This window comes from Panulirus ornatus, chromosome 1 (genome assembly GCF_036320965.1).
Source record: "Panulirus ornatus isolate Po-2019 chromosome 1, ASM3632096v1, whole genome shotgun sequence".
In the NCBI taxonomy this organism is placed as follows: domain Eukaryota; kingdom Metazoa; phylum Arthropoda; class Malacostraca; order Decapoda; family Palinuridae; genus Panulirus; species Panulirus ornatus.
This window is the reverse complement of record NC_092224.1, coordinates 57,285,946-57,311,927: the sequence shown is the minus strand read 5'-3', so window position 1 is coordinate 57,311,927 and position 25,982 is coordinate 57,285,946. Positions and strand designations below refer to the sequence as shown.

General features: G+C 40.9%; 1 protein-coding gene across 2 annotated transcripts in view; it reads left to right on the top strand.

The window, feature by feature from the left end:
* Positions 1-25,982, top strand: part of Ptp99A (Protein tyrosine phosphatase 99A) — a 1,440,930-nt gene that overhangs the window by 1,372,988 nt on the left and 41,960 nt on the right. Inside the window, exons 19-20 of one of the 2 annotated variants that reach the window (XM_071662728.1) lie at positions 1,876-2,235; positions 18,973-19,187. In XM_071662728.1, the coding sequence (XP_071518829.1) occupies positions 1,876-2,235; positions 18,973-19,187 (575 nt within the window). Of the gene's footprint in view, positions 1-1,875; positions 2,236-18,972; positions 19,210-25,982 lie in introns of those variants that run through there. The other variant, XM_071662717.1, reaches the window with a different exon arrangement.

The following is a 25,982-nucleotide window of genomic DNA, read 5'->3' as shown; positions in this document are numbered from 1 at the left end:
GCATATAGTAACTTTTTTCATATTTCTTATTGATGTGGATGTTTGTCCATGGCTGAGGCCTCCTACATGAAAAAAAATGTAATATTGATAGGAGTAATTTAGTTCTGGTTTCTCCATATTAAGTTAATATTATTTATTCTTTTACCAACAAGTTAGGCATCATTTGATAGATGGAGAAAAATTGCTTTGGTGAATAAGGGGTTTTGGCTACTTGGTTGAGACCATGTTTTAATCTAGTTTGGAGTATGCAACCCTGATATTATTTTAGGGTTGTTGAAGAGTTAGTGATGTGGCATGCACATTCATTGGCTTACTTGCTATGCTTTTTTACCCTTTTAGATATGCTCTTTACCATTATGTCTCATTTTTAAAATGATCCTCTCAGACTGTGAAGAACCAACTCCGATATCAGGTACATAAAACTAGCAAATGGATTTGTATGTAGCATTTATGGATCTGGAGAAGGCATATGATAGAGTTGATAGAGATGCTCTGTGGAAGGTATTAAGAATATATGGTGTGGGAGGCAAGTTGTTAGAAGCAGTGAAAAGTTTTTATCGAGGATGTAAGGCATGTGTACGTGTAGGAAGAGAGGAAAGTGATTGGTTCTCAGTGAATGTAGGTTTGCGGCAGGGGTGTGTGATGTCTCCATGGTTGTTTAATTTGTTTATGGATGGGGTTGTTAGGGAGGTAAATGCAAGAGTTTTGGAAAGAGGGGCAAGTATGAAGTCTGTTGGGGATGAGAGAGCTTGGGAAGTGAGTCAGTTGTTGTTCGCTGATGATACAGCGCTGGTGGCTGATTCATGTGAGAAACTGCAGAAGCTGGTGACTGAGTTTGGTAAAGTGTGTGGAAGAAGAAATTTAAGAGTAAATGTGAATAAGAGCAAGGTTATTAGGTACATTAGGGTTGAGGGTCAAGTCAATTGGGAGGTGAGTTTGAATGGAGAAAAACTGGAGGAAGTGAAGTGTTTTAGATATCTGGGAGTGGATCTGGCAGTGGATGGAACCATGGAAGCGGAAGTGGATCATAGGGTGGGAGAGGGGGCGAAAATTCTGGGGGCCTTGAAGAATGTGTGGAAGTCGAGAACATTATCTCGGAAAGCAAAAATGGGTATGTTTGAAGGAATAGTGGTTCCAACAATGTTGTATGGTTGCGAGGCGTGGGCTATGGATAGAGTTGTGCGCAGGAGGATGGATGTGCTGGAAATGAGATGTTTGAGGACAATGTGTGGTGTGAGGTGGTTTGATCAAGTGAGTAACGTAAGGGTAAGAGAGATGTGTGGAAATAAAAAGAGCGTGGTTGAGAGAGCAGAAGAGGGTGTTTTGAAGTGGTTTGGGCACATGGAGAGAATGAATGAGGAAAGATTGACCAAGAGGATATATGTGTCGGAGGTGGAGGGAACAAGGAGAAGAGGGAGACCAAATTGGAGGTGGAAAGATGGAGTGAAAAAGATTTTGTGTGATCGGGGCCTGAACATGCAGGAGGGTGAAAGGAGGGCAAGGAATAGAGTGAATTGGAGCGATGTGGTATACCGGGGTTGACGTGCTGTCAGTGGATTGAATCAAGGCATGTGAAGCGTCTGGGGTAAACCATGGAAAGCTGTGTAGGTATGTATATTTGCGTGTGTGGACGTATGTATATACATGTGTAATGGGGGGGTTGGGCCATTTCTTTCGTCTGTTTCCTTGCACTACCTCGCAAACGCGGGAGACAGCGACAAAGTATAATAATATAATAAAATAAAACTAGCCCTATTATTTTTTACACCTGTGATAAATTATTACATGGTTATTCTACAAAATGGCAAGATCTTATGTGTAGTCATTGTTTAAACTTCAGAAAATTTTATCTTATGCATTTTTTCTCATTTCCAGCTGGTGACACATTTCCAGCCGCGAGATTTCAATATGGTTAGTGCAGTTAAGCCAGTTAACAGGGAAAAGAACCGCAGCACTGACCACTTACCAATGGAGAATGGCCGTGTACACCTGACACCTAAACCTGGTGTAGATGGGTCAGATTATATCAATGCCACCTGGCTAATGGGTCACCAAAGACTGAGAGAGTTTATTGCCACTCAGCACCCTCTACATTCTACCATTCTTGACTTCTGGCAGATGGTATGGGATCACAATGCTCAGACAGTTGTGGTTCTTACATCTGTGGATGAGAGTCAAGGGTTTCCACAGTTCTGGCCAGCACAACATGATGATTTTGACTCTGAACATTGGAAGGTTTGCACTTTTTTATTTTGAAACTTTGAAATTATGCTAATTGATATCTTAAATAGTAATAATTGTCTTTTATCTTTCCATGGTATTATTATTAGTAGTGGTATTTCATTTTCATTATTATTTTTTCATTCATATTTGCCATATCCTGCATCAGCAAGATAGAACTAGGAACAAACAAAGAAATTTCTTTATATGCTCGTATCCATTCTCTAGCTGTCATGTATATTGGGCCAAAAGCACAGCCTCCTATCCATAACCAGGCTTTACAGACCTTTTCTTGTTTACCTTAGCTGCTATGATCATATGACATGGTTCAACTCATTGACAGCATGTTATCCCTTGGAAATGAATTCCCTCCAATTTGCTTTATCCTTTGCTCACATCACACCCTCCCTCATGCTCAGATCCCGACCCTTCAAGGCATGTATCACTTCATCATTCCACTTCCTCTTTGGTTTCCCTCTTTTCCTCATTCCCTTTCGTTTATCACCCTCAGTTGTTTTCTCTTCATTCTTTCCATGTGTCCAAACCATTTCAACACACCCTTTTCAACTCATACCATACTCTTCTTACTACTACACTTCTTTCTTACCCTATCATACCTTATTCAGTTAACGCCTCTTCACACCACATAGTGTCCTCAAACATTTCACTTCCAAGACATTCACCCGATATTCATGTTTTTGTCTAAATCCCATACGTCACATCCTTACAGCATCAATGGGACATGATTATTATACTCCATTTTTGCTCATAAAAACAGTGACCTCTCTTTCCACACAGCCACCAAAACCACACCCCCATTCCACAACCAGGTCCTTTTCATGGTTTATCTCAACTGCTTCATATGCCTTAGTATAGCTCACTGACATCATATTGTCCCTTGTAAACCATGTCACTCCAGTTTGCTGTATCTTTTGCACACATTGTACACTCTGGAATGTTCAATCATTGACCCTTTAAAGTATCTTTCACTTCATTCATCCTTTCCATGTTTCCAAATCTTTTCAGCACACCCTTTTTAGCTCTCTTACATGCCCTTCTTACTACACCTCTCTCTTACCCTCTCATACGTTTTTCGATTAACCCTCCTCCTTCCACATATTGTCTTCAAATGTTTCACATCTAAGACATTTACCCTATCCTTCTTTTTTTTTTTTCTTTTTTTTTTTTGCCGCTGTCTCCCGCGTTTGCGAGGTAGCGCAAGGAAACAGACGAAAGAAATGGCCCAACCCACCCCCATACACATGTATATACATACGTCCACACACGCAAATATACATACCTACACAGCTTTCCATGGTTTATCCCAGACGCTTCACATGCCTTGATTCAATCCACTGACAGCACGTCAACCCCGGTATACCACATCGCTCCAATTCACTCTATTCCTTGCCCTCCTTTCACCCTCCTGCATGCTCAGGCCCCGATCACACAAAATCTTTTTCACTCCATCTTTCCACCTCCAATTTGGTCTCCCTCTTCTCCTCGTTCCCTCCACCTCCGACACATATATTCTATTGGTCAATCTTTCCTCACTCATTCTCTCCATGTGCCCGAACCATTTCAAAACACCCTCTTCTGCTCTCTCAACCACGCTCTTTTTATTTCCACACATCTCTCTTACCCTTACGTTACTTACTCGATCAAACCACCTCACACCACACATTGTCCTCAAACATCTCATTTCCAGCACATCCATCCTCCTGCGCACAACTCTATCCATAGCCCACGCCTCGCAACCATACAACATTGTTGGAACCACTATTCCTTCAAACATACCCATTTTTGCTTTCCGAGATAATGTTCTCGACTTCCACACATTCCTCAAGGCTCCCAGAATTTTCGCCCCCTCCCCCACCCTATGATCCACTTCCGCTTCCATGGTTCCATCCGCTGCCAGATCCACTCCCAGATATCTAAAACACTTCACTTCCTCCAGTTTTTCTCCATTCAAACTCACCTCCCAATTGACTTGACCCTCAACCCTACTGTACCTAATAACCTTGCTCTTATTCACATTTACTCTTAACTTTCTTCTTTCACACACTTTACCAAACTCAGTCACCAGCTTCTGCAGTTTCTCACATGAATCAGCCACCAGCGCTGTATCATCAGCGAACAACAACTGACTCACTTCCCAAGCTCTCTCATCCCCAACAGACTTCATACTTGCCCCTCTTTCCAAAACTCTTGCATTCACCTCCCTAACCACCCCATCCATAAACAAATTAAACAACCATGGAGACATCACACACCCCTGCCGCAAACCTACATTCACTGAGAACCAATCACTTTCCTCTCTTCCTACATGTACACATGCCTTACATCCTCGATAAAAACTTTTCACTGCTTCTAACAACTTGCCTCCCACACCATATATTCTTAATACCTTCCACAGAACATCTCTATCAACTCTATCATATGCCTTCTCCAGATCCATAAATGCTACATACAAATCCATTTGCTTTTCTAAGTATTTCTCTTACATTCTTCAAAGCAAACACCTGATCCACACATCCTCTACCACTTCTGAAACCACACTGCTCTTCCCCAATCTGATGCTCTGTACATGCCTTCACCCTCTCAATCACTATCCTCCCATATAATTTACCAGGAATACTCAACAAACTTATACCTCTGTAATTTGAGCACTCACTCTTATCCCCTTTGCCTTTGTACAATGGCACTATGCATGCATTCCGCCAATCCTCAGGCACCTCACCATGAGTCATACATGCATTAAATAACCTTACCAACTAGTCAACAATACAGTCACCCCCTTTTTTAATAAATTCCACTGCAATACCATCCAAACCTGCTGCCCTGCCGGCTTTCATCTTCCGCAAAGCTTTTACTACCTCTTCTCTGTTTACCAAATCATTTTCCCTAACCCTCTCACTTTGCACACCACCTCGACCAAAACACCCTATATCTGCCACTCTATCATCAAACACATTCAACAAACCTTCAAAATACTCACTCCATCTCCTTCTCACATCACCACTACTTGTTATCACCTCCCCATTTGCGCCCTTCACTGAAGTTCCCATTTGCTCCCTTGTCTTACGCACTTTATTTACCTCCTTCCAGAACATATTTTTATTCTCCCTAAAATTTAATGATACTCTCTCACCCCAACTCTCATTTGCCCTTTTTTTCACCTCTTGCACCTTTCTCTTGACCTCCTGTCTCTTTCTTTTATACATCTCCCACTCAATTGCATTTTTTCCCTGCAAAAATCGTCCAAATGCCTCTCTCTTCTCTTTCACTAATACTCTTACTTCTTCATCCCACCACTCACTACCCTTTCTAATCAACCCACCTCCCACTCTTCTCATCCCCTTACTTCCATTGTTCTCACCTTTTTCCATTCTGTACTCAGTCTCTCCTGGTACTTCCTCACACAAGTCTCCTTCCCAAGCTCACTTACTCTCACCACCCTCTTCACCCCAACATTCACTCTTCTTTTCTGAAAACCCATACAAATCTTCACCTTAGCCTCCACAAGATAATGATCAGACATCCCTCCAGTTGCACCTCTCAGCACATTAACATCCAAAAGTCTCTCTTTCGCGCGCCTGTCAATTAACACGTAATCCAATAACGCTCTCTGGCCATCTCTCCTACTTACATAAGTATACTTATGTATATCTCACTTTTTAAACCAGGTATTCCCAATCATCAGTCCTTTTTCAGCACATAAATCTACAAGCTCTTCACCATTTCCATTTACAACACTGAACACCCCATGTATACCAATTATTCCCTCAACTGCCACATTACTCACCTTTGCATTCAAATCACCCATCACTATAACCCGGTCTCGTGCATCAAAACCACTAACACACTCATTCAGCTGCTCCCAAAACACTTGCCTCTCATGATCTTTCTTCTCATGCCCAGGTGCATATGCACCAATAATCACCCATCTCTCTCCATCAACTTTCAGTTTTACCCATATTAATCGAGAATTTACTTTCTTACATTCTATCACATACTCCCACAACTCCTGTTTCAGGAGTATTGCTACTCCTTCCCTTGCTCTTGTCTTCTCACTAACCCCTGACTTTACTATCCTTCATGTTTTTGTTTAAAGCCTATACCTGACATCCATACAGCACCAGTGGGACTATTTTACTCACATTTTTGCTCTTAAAGACAGTGACTTTTCCTTACACACATTTCTTGGTGTACCCAAGGCCTTTGCCTCCTCACCTACCCTGTAGTTCACATCAGCTTCCTTGGTTTCATTTACTGCAGTATCTGCTCCTAAGTATATATAATATTCCACTTCTCCAAATTCTCTCCTTTCAAACTTACACTCCAAGTAACGTGTCTCTCTTCACTAGTAAACCTAATATCCTTGCTTTTATTTACATTTACTCTCAACTTTTTCCTGTAACACACACTCCCAGTTTAGACCAGCAGCACCAGATCATTAGCAAACAGCAGTTGACTCTTCTTTCAGGATTTCCCACCCCAAGCGGACCTCATATCTGCTCCTTTCTCAAAGACCTTTACATTCACCTCCTTCACCACCCTGTCCATAAACAAATTAAATATCATGGTGACATCAATCACCCCTACCACAGACCCACCTTCTTGTACCACTTACCTTCCTCTCTACTTATTTGCACACATGCGTTACTCTCTTGATAAAAACTCCGCACTGCTTTTATTAGCTCTCTTCACACACCATGTATTTGTACAGCATCTTCCACCGAGCATCTTTATCAACCCCATAATATGCTCTCTTATGAATGCCACATACAAATCTTTTTGTTTCTTTAAGTATTTCTCATGCACATCTTCAAGGCAAACACATGATCCACACATCCTCTTCCATTCCTGAAACACATTGTTCATCACCAGTCTGATGATGTGTACATACTGCCACCCTCTCAATTACCAGTCTCCCATACTTCTCAGCAGGTACACTGAACAAAGGATACGCCTGTAATTTGAACCCTCGCCTGAATTATTTAAGCATTCTGCCATGGTCATACTCACATTGAAAATCCTAGCCAACCAATTAGCAACTGTCACCTCTTTTCTTTAGAAATTTACCAGTAATATCATCCACTCAAGGTGCCTTGCCATGTTTCAGCATATCTCAAGGCTTTCACAACTTTTCTTTACTCCATACCACTTTCCATGACTCTCACTTTGCATACCTCCCAACCTAAACACCATACATCTGCTACCCTATCATTAAACACATTCAGTTATCCTTCAACGTACTCACTCCATATCTTCTCCATTTTCCCATTTTCCCACTGCACTGATGTTCCCATTTGTTCTCTTGTTTTTCTCACACTGTTAGTCTCCTTCCAAAACATTATCATATCCTTGCTGAAGTTTGTTGATACTTGTATACCCCAACTATTGTTTGTTCTCTTTATCAGCTCCTGCACCTTCCTGCTGAGTAACATGCATTGACCTATCTTTTCTCTCTCAGTAGCAACCTAAGTATTGAATAACATTCAAAATATAGATAAAGAAGTATTCTGCAAGCTGTTCCCATTCTGCATGAGATCAAAATTAAAATGTGCTTCTCAGATTTGATGACCACATTGAAAGAATCATAAAGAACTCATACAGATGGGCAGTGTGAGGGCTGAGTTACAGAGAAATGCTAAAGACCATGAATTTGCCCACCATGGATGAGTGAAGGGTGAGGGATAACCTGGTCACATTTAAGCTTTTAAATTACCTTAATGGTTTATATAGTAAACAGTTTTTAAATGATACATAGAACAACCAAAGGCAGTAACTTGAAATTGAAAAAGAGACTTGTTTGAAGTATAGATAGACAGCAAGACTTATTTGAAAGGATGTTAAGAAGTAGTGGGTGAATGGAATACACTGAATTAGGATACAATAAATTCATAAGTTTAAGAAAGTAAAATTACTTACATACATGCGCATGATTAGCCAGAAATGGGTTTAGGCAAGGGAGAATTTCAAGACCACGCAATTGTGACAAGATTGACAAAAAGGAAGCAAGAAGGGATAAAACATGTATTACCAAAGAACAAATGTTTGGAGATTTTAGCTGAAGTAATTGAAATAACAGGATCAAAAATTAACACTATTAGAGATGGAACAAGATAAACAAAAATCAGTTTAACGATAATGAGATATGTCAGTGAATGAGAGGAACTTAGGTAATAAGGAATTAAATTGAATGATCATGAATATAGGTGTGTATGATTTGAGGAAGTTTATAAAGCATGTAACTAAAGAATTGAAGGTAGATTGACTAAAAAGTAGAAGGTTAGAAGGGGCTATTCCAGTTATCCTAGAGGATTTTGAACGAAAGGAAATGCCCTTAACACAATATTGGAAATAGTAGGCAGGGAGTTCAGTAGTCACCAGGAACATTAGATAGGAGCCTTTGCAACCACTGCACTAGACGTTACCTCTGCCAGTGGCCCATTAAGGGTGAGCCACTAAAGGCTAAGAAGTGGCACTAGAGTTATTTAGTTATAGAGACTCTATTACCATAGCCACCCCTTTAAGGGAGTTCCAATTGGAACAGGCATCAGAGATATAGATAGATAGATAGAGGGGCAGTTTTTGGAGGTATGGCCAGCAGACAGAGCATGTTGACTAATGCTGTGGGAAGTGAACCTTGGGACACAAACTGAAGTGAAGCTGTAGTTAGAATAATGTGTATTATTAGAGACAGAACAATTAGGGAAGTGTATGGCCCGGTGGATGAAAGTTTAAAAAATGTGCAGACTTACAGGATCGGTGCTTATTAGCAAATAGGGAGATTTTAGAGAAAGTGAGGCACAGAGGTTGATGAACAAAACTGATGAACTCAGCTGCAGGTGAATGGCACCTAAATCAGAAATATTAGTTAACAAGATCGTTAGACATAAATCATTGTTTTTGGACTGGAGTAAGAACATACACCAGATTAAAAGAAAAGGAAAAGAAGAGGAAATGGCCAAAAAAGGGTTACTAGAGGCAGTAGAATTACCAAATTCAATCTCTGCAATAAATGAAAGAAGAATTGATTATGATCAAGAAATCTAGGGATGAACAGTTATTGCTATATTTGACTTCATATCATCTAGCCAGGAAGTACTAAAACAAGAAACATAAAAAGAGGTGAACTTCAGTAGAGTATTCATCAAGCATGATAGACCATGGGAAGAGAGGAAAAAAAGCTAAGAATACAATCAGAAGGCAAATCATGGAAGATGCCAAATGAAGTAAGATGACAGATCACCCCTCCAGAGAGGTCAGGAATATTAGGTGATGGTAATGTTAGATTGACTGTTGATATCTCATACATGAAATGTGCTGCCTCTGAAAGTTGACTGTGAGTATCCCATATGTAAGATTTCTTTTCTAAAAGGGGCAGAAGTTGGGGGACTGGAAACCCTTCCCTTCTTGTATTTCAGTTTCTAAAAGAGGAAACAGAAGGAGTTAGGCCGGGAGTGCTTATCCCTCTTGACAGAGAGATAGATAGTATGTTTGAGGAAAGAAACCTGGATGTTCTCACACTGAGTGAAACAAAGCTTAAGGATAAAGGAAAAGAATGGTTTGGAAATGTCTTAAGAGTAAAGTCAGGGGTTGGTGAGAGAACAAGAGCTAAGGAAGGAGTAGCACTACTCCTGAAGCAGGAGTTGTAAGAATGTGTGATAGAATGTAAGAATGTAAACACAAGATTGATGTGGATAACACTGAAAGTGGATAGCGAGAGATAGGTGATTATTGATGCTTATGCAAATGGAAATGAGTTGAAAGATCATGATGGGCAAGTGTTTTGGGAGCATATGAGTGAGTGTATCAACAGTTTTGATGTGTGAAACTTGGTATTACTGATTTTTTTTTTTTTTTTTTTTTCTCTTTGTTGCTGTCTCCCGCGTTTGCGAGGTAGCGCAAGGAAACAGACGAAATAAATGGCCCAACCCACCCCCATACACATGCCTTGATTCAATCCACTGACAGCACGTCAACCCCGGTATACCACATCGCTCCAATTCACTCTATTCTTTGCCCTCCTTTCACCCTCCTGCATGTTCAGGCCCCAATCACACAAAATCTTTTTCACTCCATCTTTCCACCTCCAATTTGGTCTCCCTCTTCTCCTCGTTCCCTCCACCTCCGACACATATATCCTCTTGGTCAATCTTTCCTCACTCATTCTCTCCATGTGACCAAACCATTTCAAAACACCCTCTTCTGCTCTCTCAACCACGCTCTTTTTATTTCCACACATCTCTCTTACCCTTACGTTACTTACTCGATCAAACCACCTCACACCACACATTGTCCTCAAACATCTCATTTCCAGCACATCCATCCTCCTGCGCACAACTCTATCCATAGTCCACGCCTCGCAACCATACAATATTGTTGGAACCACTATTCCTTCAAACATACCCATTTTTGCTTTCCGAGATAATGTTCTCGACTTCCACACATTCTTCAAGGCTCCCAGAATTTTCGCCCCCTCCCTCACCCTATGATCCACTTCCGCTTCCATGGTTCCATCCGATGCCAGATCCACTCCCAGATATCTAAAACACTTCACTTCCTCCAGTTTTTCTCCATTCAAACTCACCTCCCAATTGAATTGACCCTCAACCCTACTGTACCTAATAACCTTGCTCTTATTCACATTTACTCTTAACTTTCTTCTTTCACACACTTTACCAAACTCAGTATTACTGATGGATGATTTAAATGCAAAGGTATGTAATGTGGCAGTTGAGGGTATGATTGGAGTGCATGGGGTATTCGGTGTTATGTATGTAAATGGTGAAGAGCTAGTGAAGTTGTGTGCTGAAAAAAGACTGGTAATTGGCAATACCTGGCTTAAAAAGAGGGATATACACAAATATATGTATGTGAGTAGGACAGATGGTGAACAAGGATTATTAGATTACATATTAATTGATAGGCATGTAAATAAGAGACTTTTGGATATAAATGTGCTGAGAGGGGCAGCTGGTGGGATGTCTGATCACTATGTTTGAAGAAATATCAAGAGAGATTTGGTGAAGAATGGCAAAGGTGAGAGTGAGGGGAACCATTATTCATCTTGGTGATTGTGAATGACTTGCTTGAAGGTATAGACTATCTTAATATGTTTGCACATGTTGCAAAGGTCATCAAGGAGGATTGCTTATATTTACAAGAGGACCTAAACTCCCGTTGGGAAGATACATGGTTGATGAAATTCATACTGAGCAAATGTAAGGTAATAAGGATAGGACATAGTGAAATAGACATTTTTATAGCAGGAAATAAGCTTGTGGGTTCTGTGTTGTGTGTGTGTGTGTGTGTGTGTAGGACTTTGGAGTTGACATCATCCCAAACCTGTCTCCTGAGATCTACATTAGGAGAATGATAAACGAGACAAATTGTCTTCTTGTATAAGGTCAAACTAGAAAGTGCTTCTCATGTTTGGCCACCAGACCTTAAAAAGCACAAAGAACAAATAGTGGAGGTTCAGAGATTAGTAGAGAAGGTGCCAAAATTAAGAGAGCTAAGTTACAGGGAAAGAAAGAAAATTGAAGGGTGACACGATCACAAACATTGAGTGGACAGTGAACAGTTATTCAAGAGAAGTAGGAATAAAGCAACTAGAGGACATAGCATAAAATAAAACAAGAAACATATGAAAGATGGAAATAAGTACATGTGTAAGAGTGGTGGATGAATGGAGAAGAATGACTAAGGTCATGGTTAATGCAGACTGTACATGAATTTAAGAAGTCGAATTTATAATATTGAATGTTCAAGAGAAAGGACCCCAAAAGTTTGAAATTCCTTCCCCATACAGTACAGATAGGTAATTGCACTCATGCAAACTTAGAAAATAAAATGGATTTTGGTAAGGTATTCATCAGAGATAGTAGACCAAGGAAAGAGAGAGAGTAGTTAGAAGATAAAAGTCTGTAGACACCTGGCAAGGTCAGAGAACAGAACATCTCTGCCATTATCAGAAAGAGGTCAAGAATGTTAAGTTATGGAAATGTCAGACTGGAGTAGTTGTGAATGGTAAAGATGTAGAATTCCAGGATCAAAGTAGAGAAAATAGCCAGTACAGTTAGAGTTGTCAGGATGAAACTAAGATTAGTCATTAGATTAGATCTTGGCTGTTCTGTTTAGAGGAATGCATGATAGCAAGGAGGGAAAGAGAATTCAAAGGAGGACTGTTCCCCTTAATGAGAGGCAGCTTTAAGTTTCAGAAAATACTTGTAGATAGCCAAACGCCTGTTCCTAAGAAGGTAGCCACGGCATTAGAGCCCATTCACACAGTATGTAATGGAAAGAGGAACTTAAGGATAGAAATCCCTTGCTGGTAGTTTAGAATCCTCTGAAGAACTGACATGATCTGGAGCAAATGTAGAGTGATAACAGTGATGGAAGAATCAGGATGGTTCATGAAACAGTAAAACACACTCTTCTCAGGGATTGTAAAGAGTCAAAGAATTTCATATATGAAATACCAACTGGGAAATGTGATCATGTAATACTTGACTCAGTATGTGGTAAATAAGGAATTAAAAAAGCATGGATGAAACTAGACTCAGAGGAGCTACAACTATGGGAACTACATGAGGCTTAGCCCTTAAACTTTTCTTTGATGATGAGCAATAATCATCAATTGAAAGTTTAATGGTTCTTGTTCTCATTTGAAATTCCAGCTGATGTTTGATTTCTCCAGCATTCTCCCGCCATAGCTGGAAGATATAGTCCTTAGTTACCCATGTATTTACGTATCATCAAAGAAGTGTATTTTATGCAGTTCCCTCTCTCTCTTCATGTAAACCTCCAACTAATGGAAATTTTTTCTATTTTACATAAATGAGTTAATGCCAGGAACAGATAAAGAAATACTCTTATTCTCCCATATCCATTTTATTCTCCTACATCCATTCTTTAACTGTCATGTGTAATATGCAGAAACCACAGCCCACTATCCATAACTACTCACAGCATGCTGCTCTCAAATAGCTAATTTCCACTGCCTGGATTCTTGACCTCCGTAACTCATCCCACATCCATGCTGTAGCTGCTTAGATCAGGGTCTGGAGGACTATGCTGTCCCTTAATACTTTCTTCACTTCCATGCTTACACTTCTTTCATTCATTATTCTGTTAAGGGACTCATTGATGTACATTTCTTCCCTGTACTGATCTGTTCCATACCTCTTCTTCCATATCATCAAATTTACTCAGGCTCCCAAACACTTAAATTCTCTCACCTCTTCCAGTCTTGTTTCCCTTATATCTGTGACACAGTTTAGTATACTTTCTTCTCTCAATAGGTAGTGCTTTGCAAGAAAAATACTTTCACTCTGTTTTCATTCTGTTTCCTTCCAAACACCATTACTTCAGTTTTACTTGCTTTTACCTTCAGTTGTCTATGCTTACACACACCTCCACACATACATACAACCTTCTGCAACTCCTTTTAGTCTCACCAAACAACAGCATCATCCACAAACAGCTTGTCATTAGCCTGATACCATAACTCACCACCACACTCCATATCTACCCACCTCTTCCTCAGTTTTGTTTTCATCTCTCTTATCTCTTCATTGATTTATTTTTCATTTATCATACTTTGTCGTTGTCTCCCTCATTAGCGAAGTAGCGCAAGGAAACTGACAAAAGAATGGCCCAACCCATGCACATACACATGTATATACATAAACGCTCACACACGCATTTCTACATACCTATACATTTCAGCGTATACATACATATACATACACAGACATATACATATATACACATGTACTTATTCACTCTTGCTGCCTTCATCCATTCACATCACCACACATGAAATGGCACCTCCCTCCCCCCATGCGTGTGTGAGGTAGCACTAGAAAAAGACAACAAAGGCCACATTCATTCACACTCAATCTCTAGCTGTCATGTGTAATGCGCTGAAACCACAGCTCTCTTTCCACATCCAGGCCCCACAAAACTTTCCATGGTTTACCCCAGACGCTTCACATGCATTGGTTCAATCCATTGACAGCACGTCGACCCCGGTATACCACATTGTTCCAATTCACTCTATTCTTTGCACGCCTTTCACCGTCGTGTATGTTCAGGTCCTAGTCGCTCAAAATCTTTTTCACTCCATCCTTCCACCTCCAGTTTGGTCTCCCACTTCTTGTTCCTGCCACCTCTGACACATACATCCTCTTTGTCAATCTTTCCTCACTCACTTTCTTCATGTGACCAAACCATTTCAATACACCCTCTTCTGCTCTTGCAACCACACTTTTTATTACCACAAAATCCCTCTTACCCTTTAGTTACTCTTACCCTTTCATTACTTACTCGATCAAACCACCTGACACCACATATTGTCCTCAAACATCTCATTTCCAACACATCCACCCTCCTCCGCACAACTCTATCTATAGCCCATGCCTCGCAACTATATTATAACATTGTTGGAACCACTGTTCATTCAAACATACCCATTTTTGCTCTCTGAGATAATGTTCTTGCCTTCCACATATTTTTCAGTGTTCTCAGAACCTTCGCCCCCTCCTCCACCCTTTGACTCATTTCCGCATCCATGGTTCCATCCACTGCTAAATCCACTCCCAGATATCTAAAACACTGCTCTTCCTCCAGTTTTTCTCCATTCAAACTTACCTCCCAATTGACTTGTCCCTCAACCCTACTGAACCTGATAACCTTGCTCTTATACACATTTACTCTCAGCATTCTTCTTTCACACACTTTACCAATTTCAGTTATCAGCTTCTGTAGTTTCTCACCCGAATCAGCCACCAGTGCTGTATCATCAGCAAACAACTGACTCACTTCCCAAGCCCTCTCATCCACAAAATACTGCATACTTACCCCTCTCTCCAAAACTCTTGCATTCATCTCCCTAACAACCCCATCCATAAACAAATTAAACAACTATGGAGACACCACGCACCCATGCCACAAACCAACATTCACTGGAAACCAATCACTTTCCTTTCTTCCTACTCATACATATGCTTTACATCCTTGATAAAAACATTTCACTGCTTCTAGCAACTTACCTTCCACACCATATACTCTTAATACCTTCCACAGAGCATCTCTATCAACTCTATCATATGCTCTCTCCAGATCCATAAATGCTACATACAAATCCATCTTTTTTTTATAAGTATTTCTCACATAACATTCCTCAGAGCAAACACCTGATCCACACATCCTCTACTACTTCTGAAACCACACTGCTCTTCCCCAGTCTGATGCTCTGTACATGCCTTCTCCCTCTCAATCAATACCCTCCCATAATATTACCCAGGAATACTCAACAAACTTATACCTCTTTAATTTGAACACTCACCTTTATCCCCTTTGCCTTTGTACAGTGGCACTATGCATGCATTCTGCCAATCCTCAGGCACTTCACCATGAACCATACTTTGAATATCCTCACCAACCAGTCAACCACACAGTCACCTCCTTTATAATAAATGCCACTACAATACCATCCAAACCTGCCACCTTGCCGGCTTTCATCTTCTGCATAACTTTCACTACTTCTCTGTTTACCAAACCTTTCTCCCTGACCTTCTCACTTTGCACACCACCTCGACCAAAACACCCTATATCTGCCACTCTATCGTCAAACACATTCAACATACCCTCAAAATACTCACTCCATCTCCTTCTCACTTCACCACTACTTGTTATTAGTTCCCCATTAGCCCCCTTCAACGATGTTCCCATTTTTCTCTTGTATTACGCAATTTATTTACCTCCTTCCAAAACATCTTTTTATTCTCCCTAAGATTTAACGATACTCTCTCACCCCAACTCTCATTTGCCCATCATTTTTACCTCTTGACCTCCTCCCTCTTTCTTTTATACATCTTCCAGTCATTTGCACTATTCCCCTGCAAAAATCGTCCAAACACCTCTCTCCTCTCTTTCACAAACAATCTTACTTCTTCCTCCCACCACTCACTACCCTTTCTAATCTGCCCACCTCCCACATTTCTCATGCCACAGGCATCTTTTGCGCAAGCCATCACTGCTTCCCTAAATACATCCCATTCCTCCCCCACTCCCCTTACGTCATTGCTCTCACCATTTTCCATTTTGCACTCAGTTTCTCCTGGTACTTCCTCACACAAGTCTCCTTTCCAAGCTCACCTACTCTCACCACTCTCTTCACCCCAACATTCTTTCTTCTTCTCTGAAAACCACTACAAATCTTCACCTTCGCCTCCACAAGATAATGATCAGACATCCCCCCAGTTGCTCCTCTCAGCACATTAACATCCAAAAGTCTCTCTTTCACGCACCTATCAATTAATACTTAGTCCAACAACTCTGTCTGGCCATCTTTCCTACTTACATACGTATACTTATGTATATATTTGTAAACCAGGTATTCCCAATCACCAGTCCTTTTTCAGCACACAAATCACAAGCTCCTCACCCTTTCCATATACAACACTGAACACCCCATGTACACCAAATATACCCTCAACTGCCACATTACTCGTCGTTGATATATTTATTAAAAAGGCTCTCTGACATCATACAACCCTGCCTCGCACATATATATACTGAAACCGTCACTCAACTCTCTATCCACTCTTACACTTTTATATGTTCCTTTACAGAAAGCTTTCATATCATCTGGCACTTATCCCCTGACCCCTTACATCCTTAACACATCCCTTAAGGCATTCCACTCAACTCTGTCGTATACTTTCTCCACATCTGTTAAAGTTGCATGTAGCTTCTTACCTTTTGCTAGATACTTTTCCACAGTCATTATCACTGCAAAAATCTGATCCACATCCCTTACCTTTGCATGTCAGTCATTCTACATTCAGCCACTTCCATTACTCTTATCAGTCAACTCTCATTTGTGCACTTTTCTTAGTATACTTAACAGACTTATTCCCCTATAATTGCTGCATACATCATCAGTACCTTTTTCTTTAAATAAAGGAACAATGATAGCTTTCACCCAGTCCTCAGGCACAATCTTCTGCTTCCATGCTAAGTTATATATCAAATGCATCCACATTATCACACTTTCTCCTCCATACTTCAAAGTTTCTGCTGTAATCCCATCCACTCCAGGTGCCTTTCCTACCTTCAGCCTCGTTATCATTTTTTTTTTTACCTCCCTTCTTGCTATAGGCCCCAGCACTTGTATCCTTTCCTTTCCATCCTCCATATCCATGCCTGTAACAAATGCTGCCTCACCTTCTCCCATATTCATCAGTTTTTCAAGATTCTCTCTCCATCTTCCTTTCAGTTCTGCTTTTGATTCAGCAACTTCCCTTCCTTACCTCTTCCATTTTTACATTTTTCCACTTTTACGTCCACTTCTTTCCTTTTACATTTCCTTCCAGTATAATTTCTTGTGTTACTTAAAACTTTTCACTCAACTTTCTTCCAAAATGTTCATCTAATCTTTTGTTGCTTTCTTTCACCATCCTCTTAACATTCCACTTACACTTCTCATATTCTTCCTTTTGGTACATTCCTTTTGAGCAATCTTACCATATGACTTTTTTCTTCTCTTCCATAGCACTTTCTAATCTCATCTGTCCACCATGCATTTCCACTCTTGTTTCTATATCTCACAACCTAGCTACTAATTCTACAACCTTTAACAGTCTTTCTCAAAACTTTTGGTCACCCTTCTTTCATACTCCTCCTTGCATTCTTTTTTATTCATTTTCTATCTTGCCAACAATTTACTTCTCCATTCCTCTTCATGCCATACCTCAACTCATCCCAGATCCTCACCTCCACCAGAACTGTAAAATGGTCAGAGTCTCCTAATTAGTTGGTCATAATTGATGCCAGGTGTGGTTTCTACTGTGGATGACATGACTTTGCTATATGCAAACAGAAAATTACTCATTGGGGAATGGGGGGGATTCCTCCCCGGTGTCAAAACTGTGGAGGGACTCACAAGACTTAGTTGTAGGCATGTTCCAGAAAGCCTGGATTGGAACCTTGACTAGACCATCATCAGCTATCTTGCCAGGGAACTAATGACAAGGTCATTTACTACGGGGGAATATCTCTGGCAAGACACAGTGGTTTTGTGAGTTGCAGCCAGTAAGCGCTACAGAAGGATATTGGTGTAGTGAGATGCATGACCATGGAAACTGTGGTCACTGATCACTTGATTTACTTGGAACCACTATTAAGCACATGTCCTAAACACACTCTGGTACAGACCGACGTGCTTCTTGACTGGACACATGAGAAACTTGTATTGAGGAGCAAGTTGTATCCGTTGAGTACCAACACATCTCATTTTAAGGGGGAGTGCATAAGGGATTTCAGTACTTTATATGGAGAGGCTTTTCTGTCACCTCATGAGTGTATTGAATGATTCCTTGGTAATTAGTATTAACATGGAACCAGTGTGTTCTCTTGGAGCTGACTCTAATACTGGTATTATACATGGACTCTTTGACATTGGCTTTAGACTTTTAAAGGCTCCCTTTTAACTTTGTTCTTTCATGGGCATGTCTTTTAAGTATTAGTTTCTTATTATTTATTGAAATTAATTACCATGCATGATGCCATTTACATATACCTCCACAGCCATTGCATCTGGTATTACTGTAATACAGCCATCACACATATTGTGGATTGGGTCTCTTTTCTTTTGAGAATCAACTATTGAAATTTGAAAAAGCTCCTTGTTTGATTGCTAGATATATTTTGACGTGCATGATATTGTTTCAGGTACGATATTTGGAAGAAAAGCTGAACTCAGGGCTAGTAACAGTTGATGTTGCAGTGCAGAGCCTACAAGATGACTATGAGTTGCCTGTAAGATTGATTCATGCACCAGGATGGCCACACACACTTCCTGCACTCACTACTACACTTAGCCTCGTCTCGTTGGTCTCTGAGGCCCATACTAATTATCAGAATGGACCATTAGTAGTTGTTGATAGGTAAGGTTTTTATTTATTTTTATTTATTTTGCTTTGTTGCTGTCTCCTGCGTTAGTGAGGTAGCACAAGGAAACAGACGAAAGAATGGCCCAACCCGCCCACATACACATGTATATACATACATGTCCACACACGCACAATATACATACCTATACATCTCAATGTACACATATATATACACACACAGACATATACATATATACACATGTACATAATTCATACTGTCTGCCTTTATTTGTTCCCATCGCCACCTCACCACACATGGAATAACAACCCCCTCCCCCCTCATGTGTGCGAGGTAGCGCTAGGAAAAACACCAAAGGCCCCATTCGTTCACACTCAGTCTCTAGCTGTCATGTAATAATGCACCGAAACCACAGCTTCCTTTCCACATCCAGGCCCCACACACTTTGCATGGTTTACCCCAGACGCTTCACATGCCCTGGTTCAATCCATTGACAGCACGTCGACCCCGGTATACCACATCGTTCCAATTCACTCTATTCCTTGCACGCCTTTCACCCTCCTGCATGTTCAGGCCTCGATCACTCAAAATCTTTTTCACTCCATCTTTCCACCTCCAATTTGGTCTCCCACTTCTCCTCGTTCCCTCCACCTCTGACACATATATCCTCTTGGTCAATCTTTCCTCACTCATTCTCTCCATGTGACCAAACCATTTCAAAACACCCTCTTCTGCTCTCTCAACCACACTCTTTTTATTTCCACACATCTCTCTCACCCTTACATTACTTACTCGATCAAACCACCTCACACCACATATTGTCCTCAAACATCTCATTTCCAGCACATCCACCCTCCTGCACACAACTCTATCCATAGCCCACGCCTCGCAACCATACAACATTGTTGGAACCACTAGTCCTTCAAACATACCCATTTTTGCTTTCCGAGATAATGTTCTTGACTTCCAAACATTCTTCAAGGCTCCCAGAATTTTCGCCCCCTCCCCCACCCTATGATTCACTTCCGCTTCCATCCGCTGCCAGATCCACTCCCAGATATCTAAAACACTTCACTTCCTCCAGCTTTTCTCCATTCAAACTTACCTCCCTATTGACTTGACCCTCAACCCTACTGTACCTAATAACCTTGCTCTTATTCACATTTACTCTTAACTTTCTTCTTTCACACACTTTACCAAACTCAGTCACCAGCTTCTGCAGTTTCTTACATGAATCAGCCACCAGTGCTGTATCATCATCGAACAACTGACTCACTGCCCAAGCTCTCTCATCCACAACAGACTGCATACTTGCCCCTCTTTCCAAAACTCTTGCATTCACCTCCCTAACAACCCCATCCATAAACAAATTAAACAACCATGGAGACATCACACACCCCTGCCGCAAACCTACATTCACTGAGAACCAATCACTTTCCTCTCTTGCTACACACACATATGCCTTACATCCTTGATAAAAACATTTCACTGCTTCTAGCAACTTACCTTCCACACCATATACTCTATCATATGCTCTCTCCAGATCCATAAATGCTACATACAAATCCATCTTTTTTTTATAAGTATTTCTCACATAACATTCCTCAGAGCAAACACCTGATCCACACATCCTCTACTACTTCTGAAACCACACTGCTCTTCCCCAGTCTGATGCTCTGTACATGCCTTCACCCTCTCAATCAATACCCTCCCATAATATTACCCAGGAATACTCAACAAACTTATACCTCTTTAATTTGAACACTCACCTTTATCCCCTTTGCCTTTGTACAGTGGCACTATGCATGCATTCTGCCAATCCTCAGGCACTTCACCATGAACCATACTTTGAATATCCTCACCAACCAGTCAACCACACAGTCACCTCCTTTATAATAAATGCCACTACAATACCATCCAAACCTGCCACCTTGCCGGCTTTCATCTTCTGCATAACTTTCACTACTTCTCTGTTTACCAAACCTTTCTCCCTGACCTTCTCACTTTGCACACCACCTCGACCAAAACACCCTATATCTGCCACTCTATCGTCAAACACATTCAACATACCCTCAAAATACTCACTCCATCTCCTTCTCACTTCACCACTACTTGTTATTAGTTCCCCATTAGCCCCCTTCAACGATGTTCCCATTTTTTCTCTTGTATTACGCAATTTATTTACCTCCTTCCAAAACATCTTTTTATTCTCCCTAAAATTTAACGATACTCTCTCACCCCAACTCTCATTTGCCCATCATTTTTACCTCTTGACCTCCTCCCTCTTTCTTTTATACATCTTCCAGTCATTTGCACTATTCCCCTGCAAAAATCATCCAAACACCTCTCTCCTCTCTTTCACAAACAATCTTACTTCTTCCTCCCACCACTCACTACCCTTTCTAATCTGCCCACCTCCCACATTTCTCATGCCACAGGCATCTTTTGCGCAAGCCATCACTGCTTCCCTAAATACATCCCATTCCTCCCCCACTCCCCTTACGTCATTGCTCTCACCATTTTCCATTTTGCACTCAGTTTCTCCTGGTACTTCCTCACACAAGTCTCCTTTCCAAGCTCACCTACTCTCACCACTCTCTTCACCCCAACATTCTTTCTTCTTCTCTGAAAACCACTACAAATCTTCACCTTCGCCTCCACAAGATAATGATCAGACATCCCCCCAGTTGCTCCTCTCAGCACATTAACATCCAAAAGTCTCTCTTTCACGCACCTATCAATTAATACTTAGTCCAACAACTCTGTCTGGCCATCTTTCCTACTTACAAACGTATACTTATGTATATATTTGTAAACCAGGTATTCCCAATCACCAGTCCTTTTTCAGCACACAAATCACAAGCTCCTCACCCTTTCCATATACAACACTGAACACCCCATGTACACCAAATATACCCTCAACTGCCACATTACTCGTCGTTGATATATTTATTAAAAAGGCTCTCTGACATCATACAACCCTGCCTCACATGCACATATATATACTGAAACCTTCACTCAACTCTCTATCCACTCTTACACTTTTATATGTTCCTTTACAGAAAGCTTTCATATCATCTGGCACTTATCCCCTGACCCCTTACATCCTTAACACATCCCTTAAGGCATTCCACTCAACTCTGTCGTATACTTTCTCCACATCTGTTAAAGTTGCATGTAGCTTCTTACCTTTTGTTAGATACTTTTCCACAGTCATTATCACTGCAAAAATCTGATCCACATCCCTTACCTTTGCATGTCAGTCATTCTACATTCAGCCACTTCCATTACTCTTATTAGTCAATTCTCATTTGTGCACTTTTCTTAGTATACTTAACAGACTTATTCCCCTATAATTGCTGCATACATCATCAGTACCTTTTTCTTTAAATAAAGGAACAATGATAGCTTTCACCCAGTCCTCAGGCACAATCTTCTGCTTCCATGATAAGTTATATATCAAATGCATCCACATTATCACACTTTCTCCTCCATACTTCAAAGTTTCTGCTGTAATCCCATCCACTCCAGGTGCCTTTCCTACCTTCAGCCTCGTTATCATTTTTTTTTTTACCTCCCTTCTTGCTATAGGCCCCAGCACTTGTATCCTTTCCTTTCCATCCTCCATATCCATGCCTGTAACAAATGCTGCCTCACCTTCTCCCATATTCATCAGTTTTTCAAGATTCTCTCTCCATCTTCCTTTCAGTTTCTGCTTTTGATTCAGCAACTTCCCTTCCTTACCTCTTCCATTTTTACATTTTTCCACTTTTACGTCCACTTCTTTCCTTTTACATTTCCTTCCAGTATAATTTCTTGTGTTACTTAAAACTTTTCACTCAACTTTCTTCCAAAATGTTCATCTAATCTTTTGTTGCTTTCTTTCACCATCCTCTTAACATTCCACTTACACTTCTCATATTCTTCCTTTTGGTACATTCCTTTTGAGCAATCTTACCATATGACTTTTTTCTTCTCTTCCATAGCACTTTCTAATCTCATCTGTCCACCATGCATTTCCACTCTTGTTTCTATATCTCACAACCTAGCTACTAATTCTACAACCTTTAACAGTCTTTCTCAAAACTTTTGGTCACCCTTCTTTCATACTCCTCCTTGCATTCTTTTTTATTCATTTTCTATCTTGCCAACAATTTACTTCTCCATTCCTCTTCATGCCATACCTCAACTCATCCCAGATCCTCACCTCCACCAGAACTGTAAAATGGTCAGAGTCTCCTAATTAGTTGGTCATAATTGATGCCAGGTGTGGTTTCTACTGTGGATGACATGACTTTGCTATATGCAAACAGAAAATTACTCATTGGGGAATGGGGGGGATTCCTCCCCGGTGTCAAAACTGTGGAGGGACTCACAAGACTTAGTTGTAGGCATGTTCCAGAAAGCCTGGATTGGAACCTTGACTAGACCATCATCAGCTATCTTGCCAGGGAACTAATGACAAGGTCATTTACTACGGGGGAATATCTCTGGCAAGACACAGTGGTTTTGTGAGTTGCAGCCAGTAAGCGCTACAGAAGGATATTGGTGTAGTGAGATGCATGACCATGGAAACTGTGGTCACTGATCACTTGATTTACTTGGAACCACTATTAAGCACATGTCCTAAACACACTCTGGTACAGACCGACGTGCTTCTTGACTGGACACATGAGAAACTTGTATTGAGGAGCAAGTTGTATCCGTTGAGTACCAACACATCTCATTTTAAGGGGGAGTGCATAAGGGATTTCAGTACTTTATATGGAGAGGCTTTTCTGTCACCTCATGAGTGTATTGAATGATTCCTTGGTAATTAGTATTAACATGGAACCAGTGTGTTCTCTTGGAGCTGACTCTAATACTGGTATTATACATGGACTCTTTGACATTGGCTTTAGACTTTTAAAGGCTCCCTTTTAACTTTGTTCTTTCATGGGCATGTCTTTTAAGTATTAGTTTCTTATTATTTATTGAAATTAATTACCATGCATGATGCCATTTACATATACCTCCACAGCCATTGCATCTGGTATTACTGTAATACAGCCATCACACATATTGTGGATTGGGTCTCTTTTCTTTTGAGAATCAACTATTGAAATTTGAAAAAGCTCCTTGTTTGATTGCTAGATATATTTTGACGTGCATGATATTGTTTCAGGTACGATATTTGGAAGAAAAGCTGAACTCAGGGCTAGTAACAGTTGATGTTGCAGTGCAGAGCCTACAAGATGACTATGAGTTGCCTGTAAGATTGATTCATGCACCAGGATGGCCACACACACTTCCTGCACTCACTACTACACTTAGCCTCGTCTCGTTGGTCTCTGAGGCCCATACTAATTATCAGAATGGACCATTAGTAGTTGTTGATAGGTAAGGTTTTTATTTATTTTTATTTATTTTGCTTTGTTGCTGTCTCCCGCGTTAGTGAGGTAGCACAAGGAAACAGACGAAAGAATGGCCCAACCCGCCCACATACACATGTATATACATACATGTCCACACACTCACAATATACATACCTATACATCTCAATGTACACATATATATACACACACAGACATATACATATATACACATGTACATAATTCATACTGTCTGCCTTTATTTGTTCCCATCGCCACCTCACCACACATGGAATAACAACCCCCTCCCCCCTCATGTGTGCAAGGTAGCGCTAGGAAAAACACCAAAGGCCCCATTCGTTCACACTCAGTCTCTAGCTGTCATGTAATAATGCACCGAAACCACAGCTTCCTTTCCACATCCAGGCCCCACACACTTTGCATGGTTTACCCCAGACGCTTCACATGCCCTGGTTCAATCCATTGACAGCACGTCGACCCCGGTATACCACATCGTTCCAATTCACTCTATTCCTTGCACGCCTTTCACCCTCCTGCATGTTCAGGCCTCGATCACTCAAAATCTTTTTCACTCCATCTTTCCACCTCCAATTTGGTCTCCCACTTCTCCTCGTTCCCTCCACCTCTGACACATATATCCTCTTGGTCAATCTTTCCTCACTCATTCTCTCCATGTGACCAAACCATTTCAAAACACCCTCTTCTGCTCTCTCAACCACACTCTTTTTATTTCCACACATCTCTCTCACCCTTACATTACTTACTCGATCAAACCACCTCACACCACATATTGTCCTCAAACATCTCATTTCCAGCACATCCACCCTCCTGCACACAACTCTATCCATAGCCCACGCCTCGCAACCATACAACATTGTTGGAACCACTAGTCCTTCAAACATACCCATTTTTGCTTTCCGAGATAATGTTCTTGACTTCCAAACATTCTTCAAGGCTCCCAGAATTTTCGCCCCCTCCCCCACCCTATGATTCACTTCCGCTTCCATCCGCTGCCAGATCCACTCCCAGATATCTAAAACACTTCACTTCCTCCAGCTTTTCTCCATTCAAACTTACCTCCCTATTGACTTGACCCTCAACCCTACTGTACCTAATAACCTTGCTCTTATTCACATTTACTCTTAACTTTCTTCTTTCACACACTTTACCAAACTCAGTCACCAGCTTCTGCAGTTTCTTACATGAATCAGCCACCAGTGCTGTATCATCATCGAACAACTGACTCACTGCCCAAGCTCTCTCATCCACAACAGACTGCATACTTGCCCCTCTTTCCAAAACTCTTGCATTCACCTCCCTAACAACCCCATCCATAAACAAATTAAACAACCATGGAGACATCACACACCCCTGCCGCAAACCTACATTCACTGAGAACCTATCACTTTCCTCTCTTGCTACACACACACATGCCTTACATCCTCGATAAAAACTTTT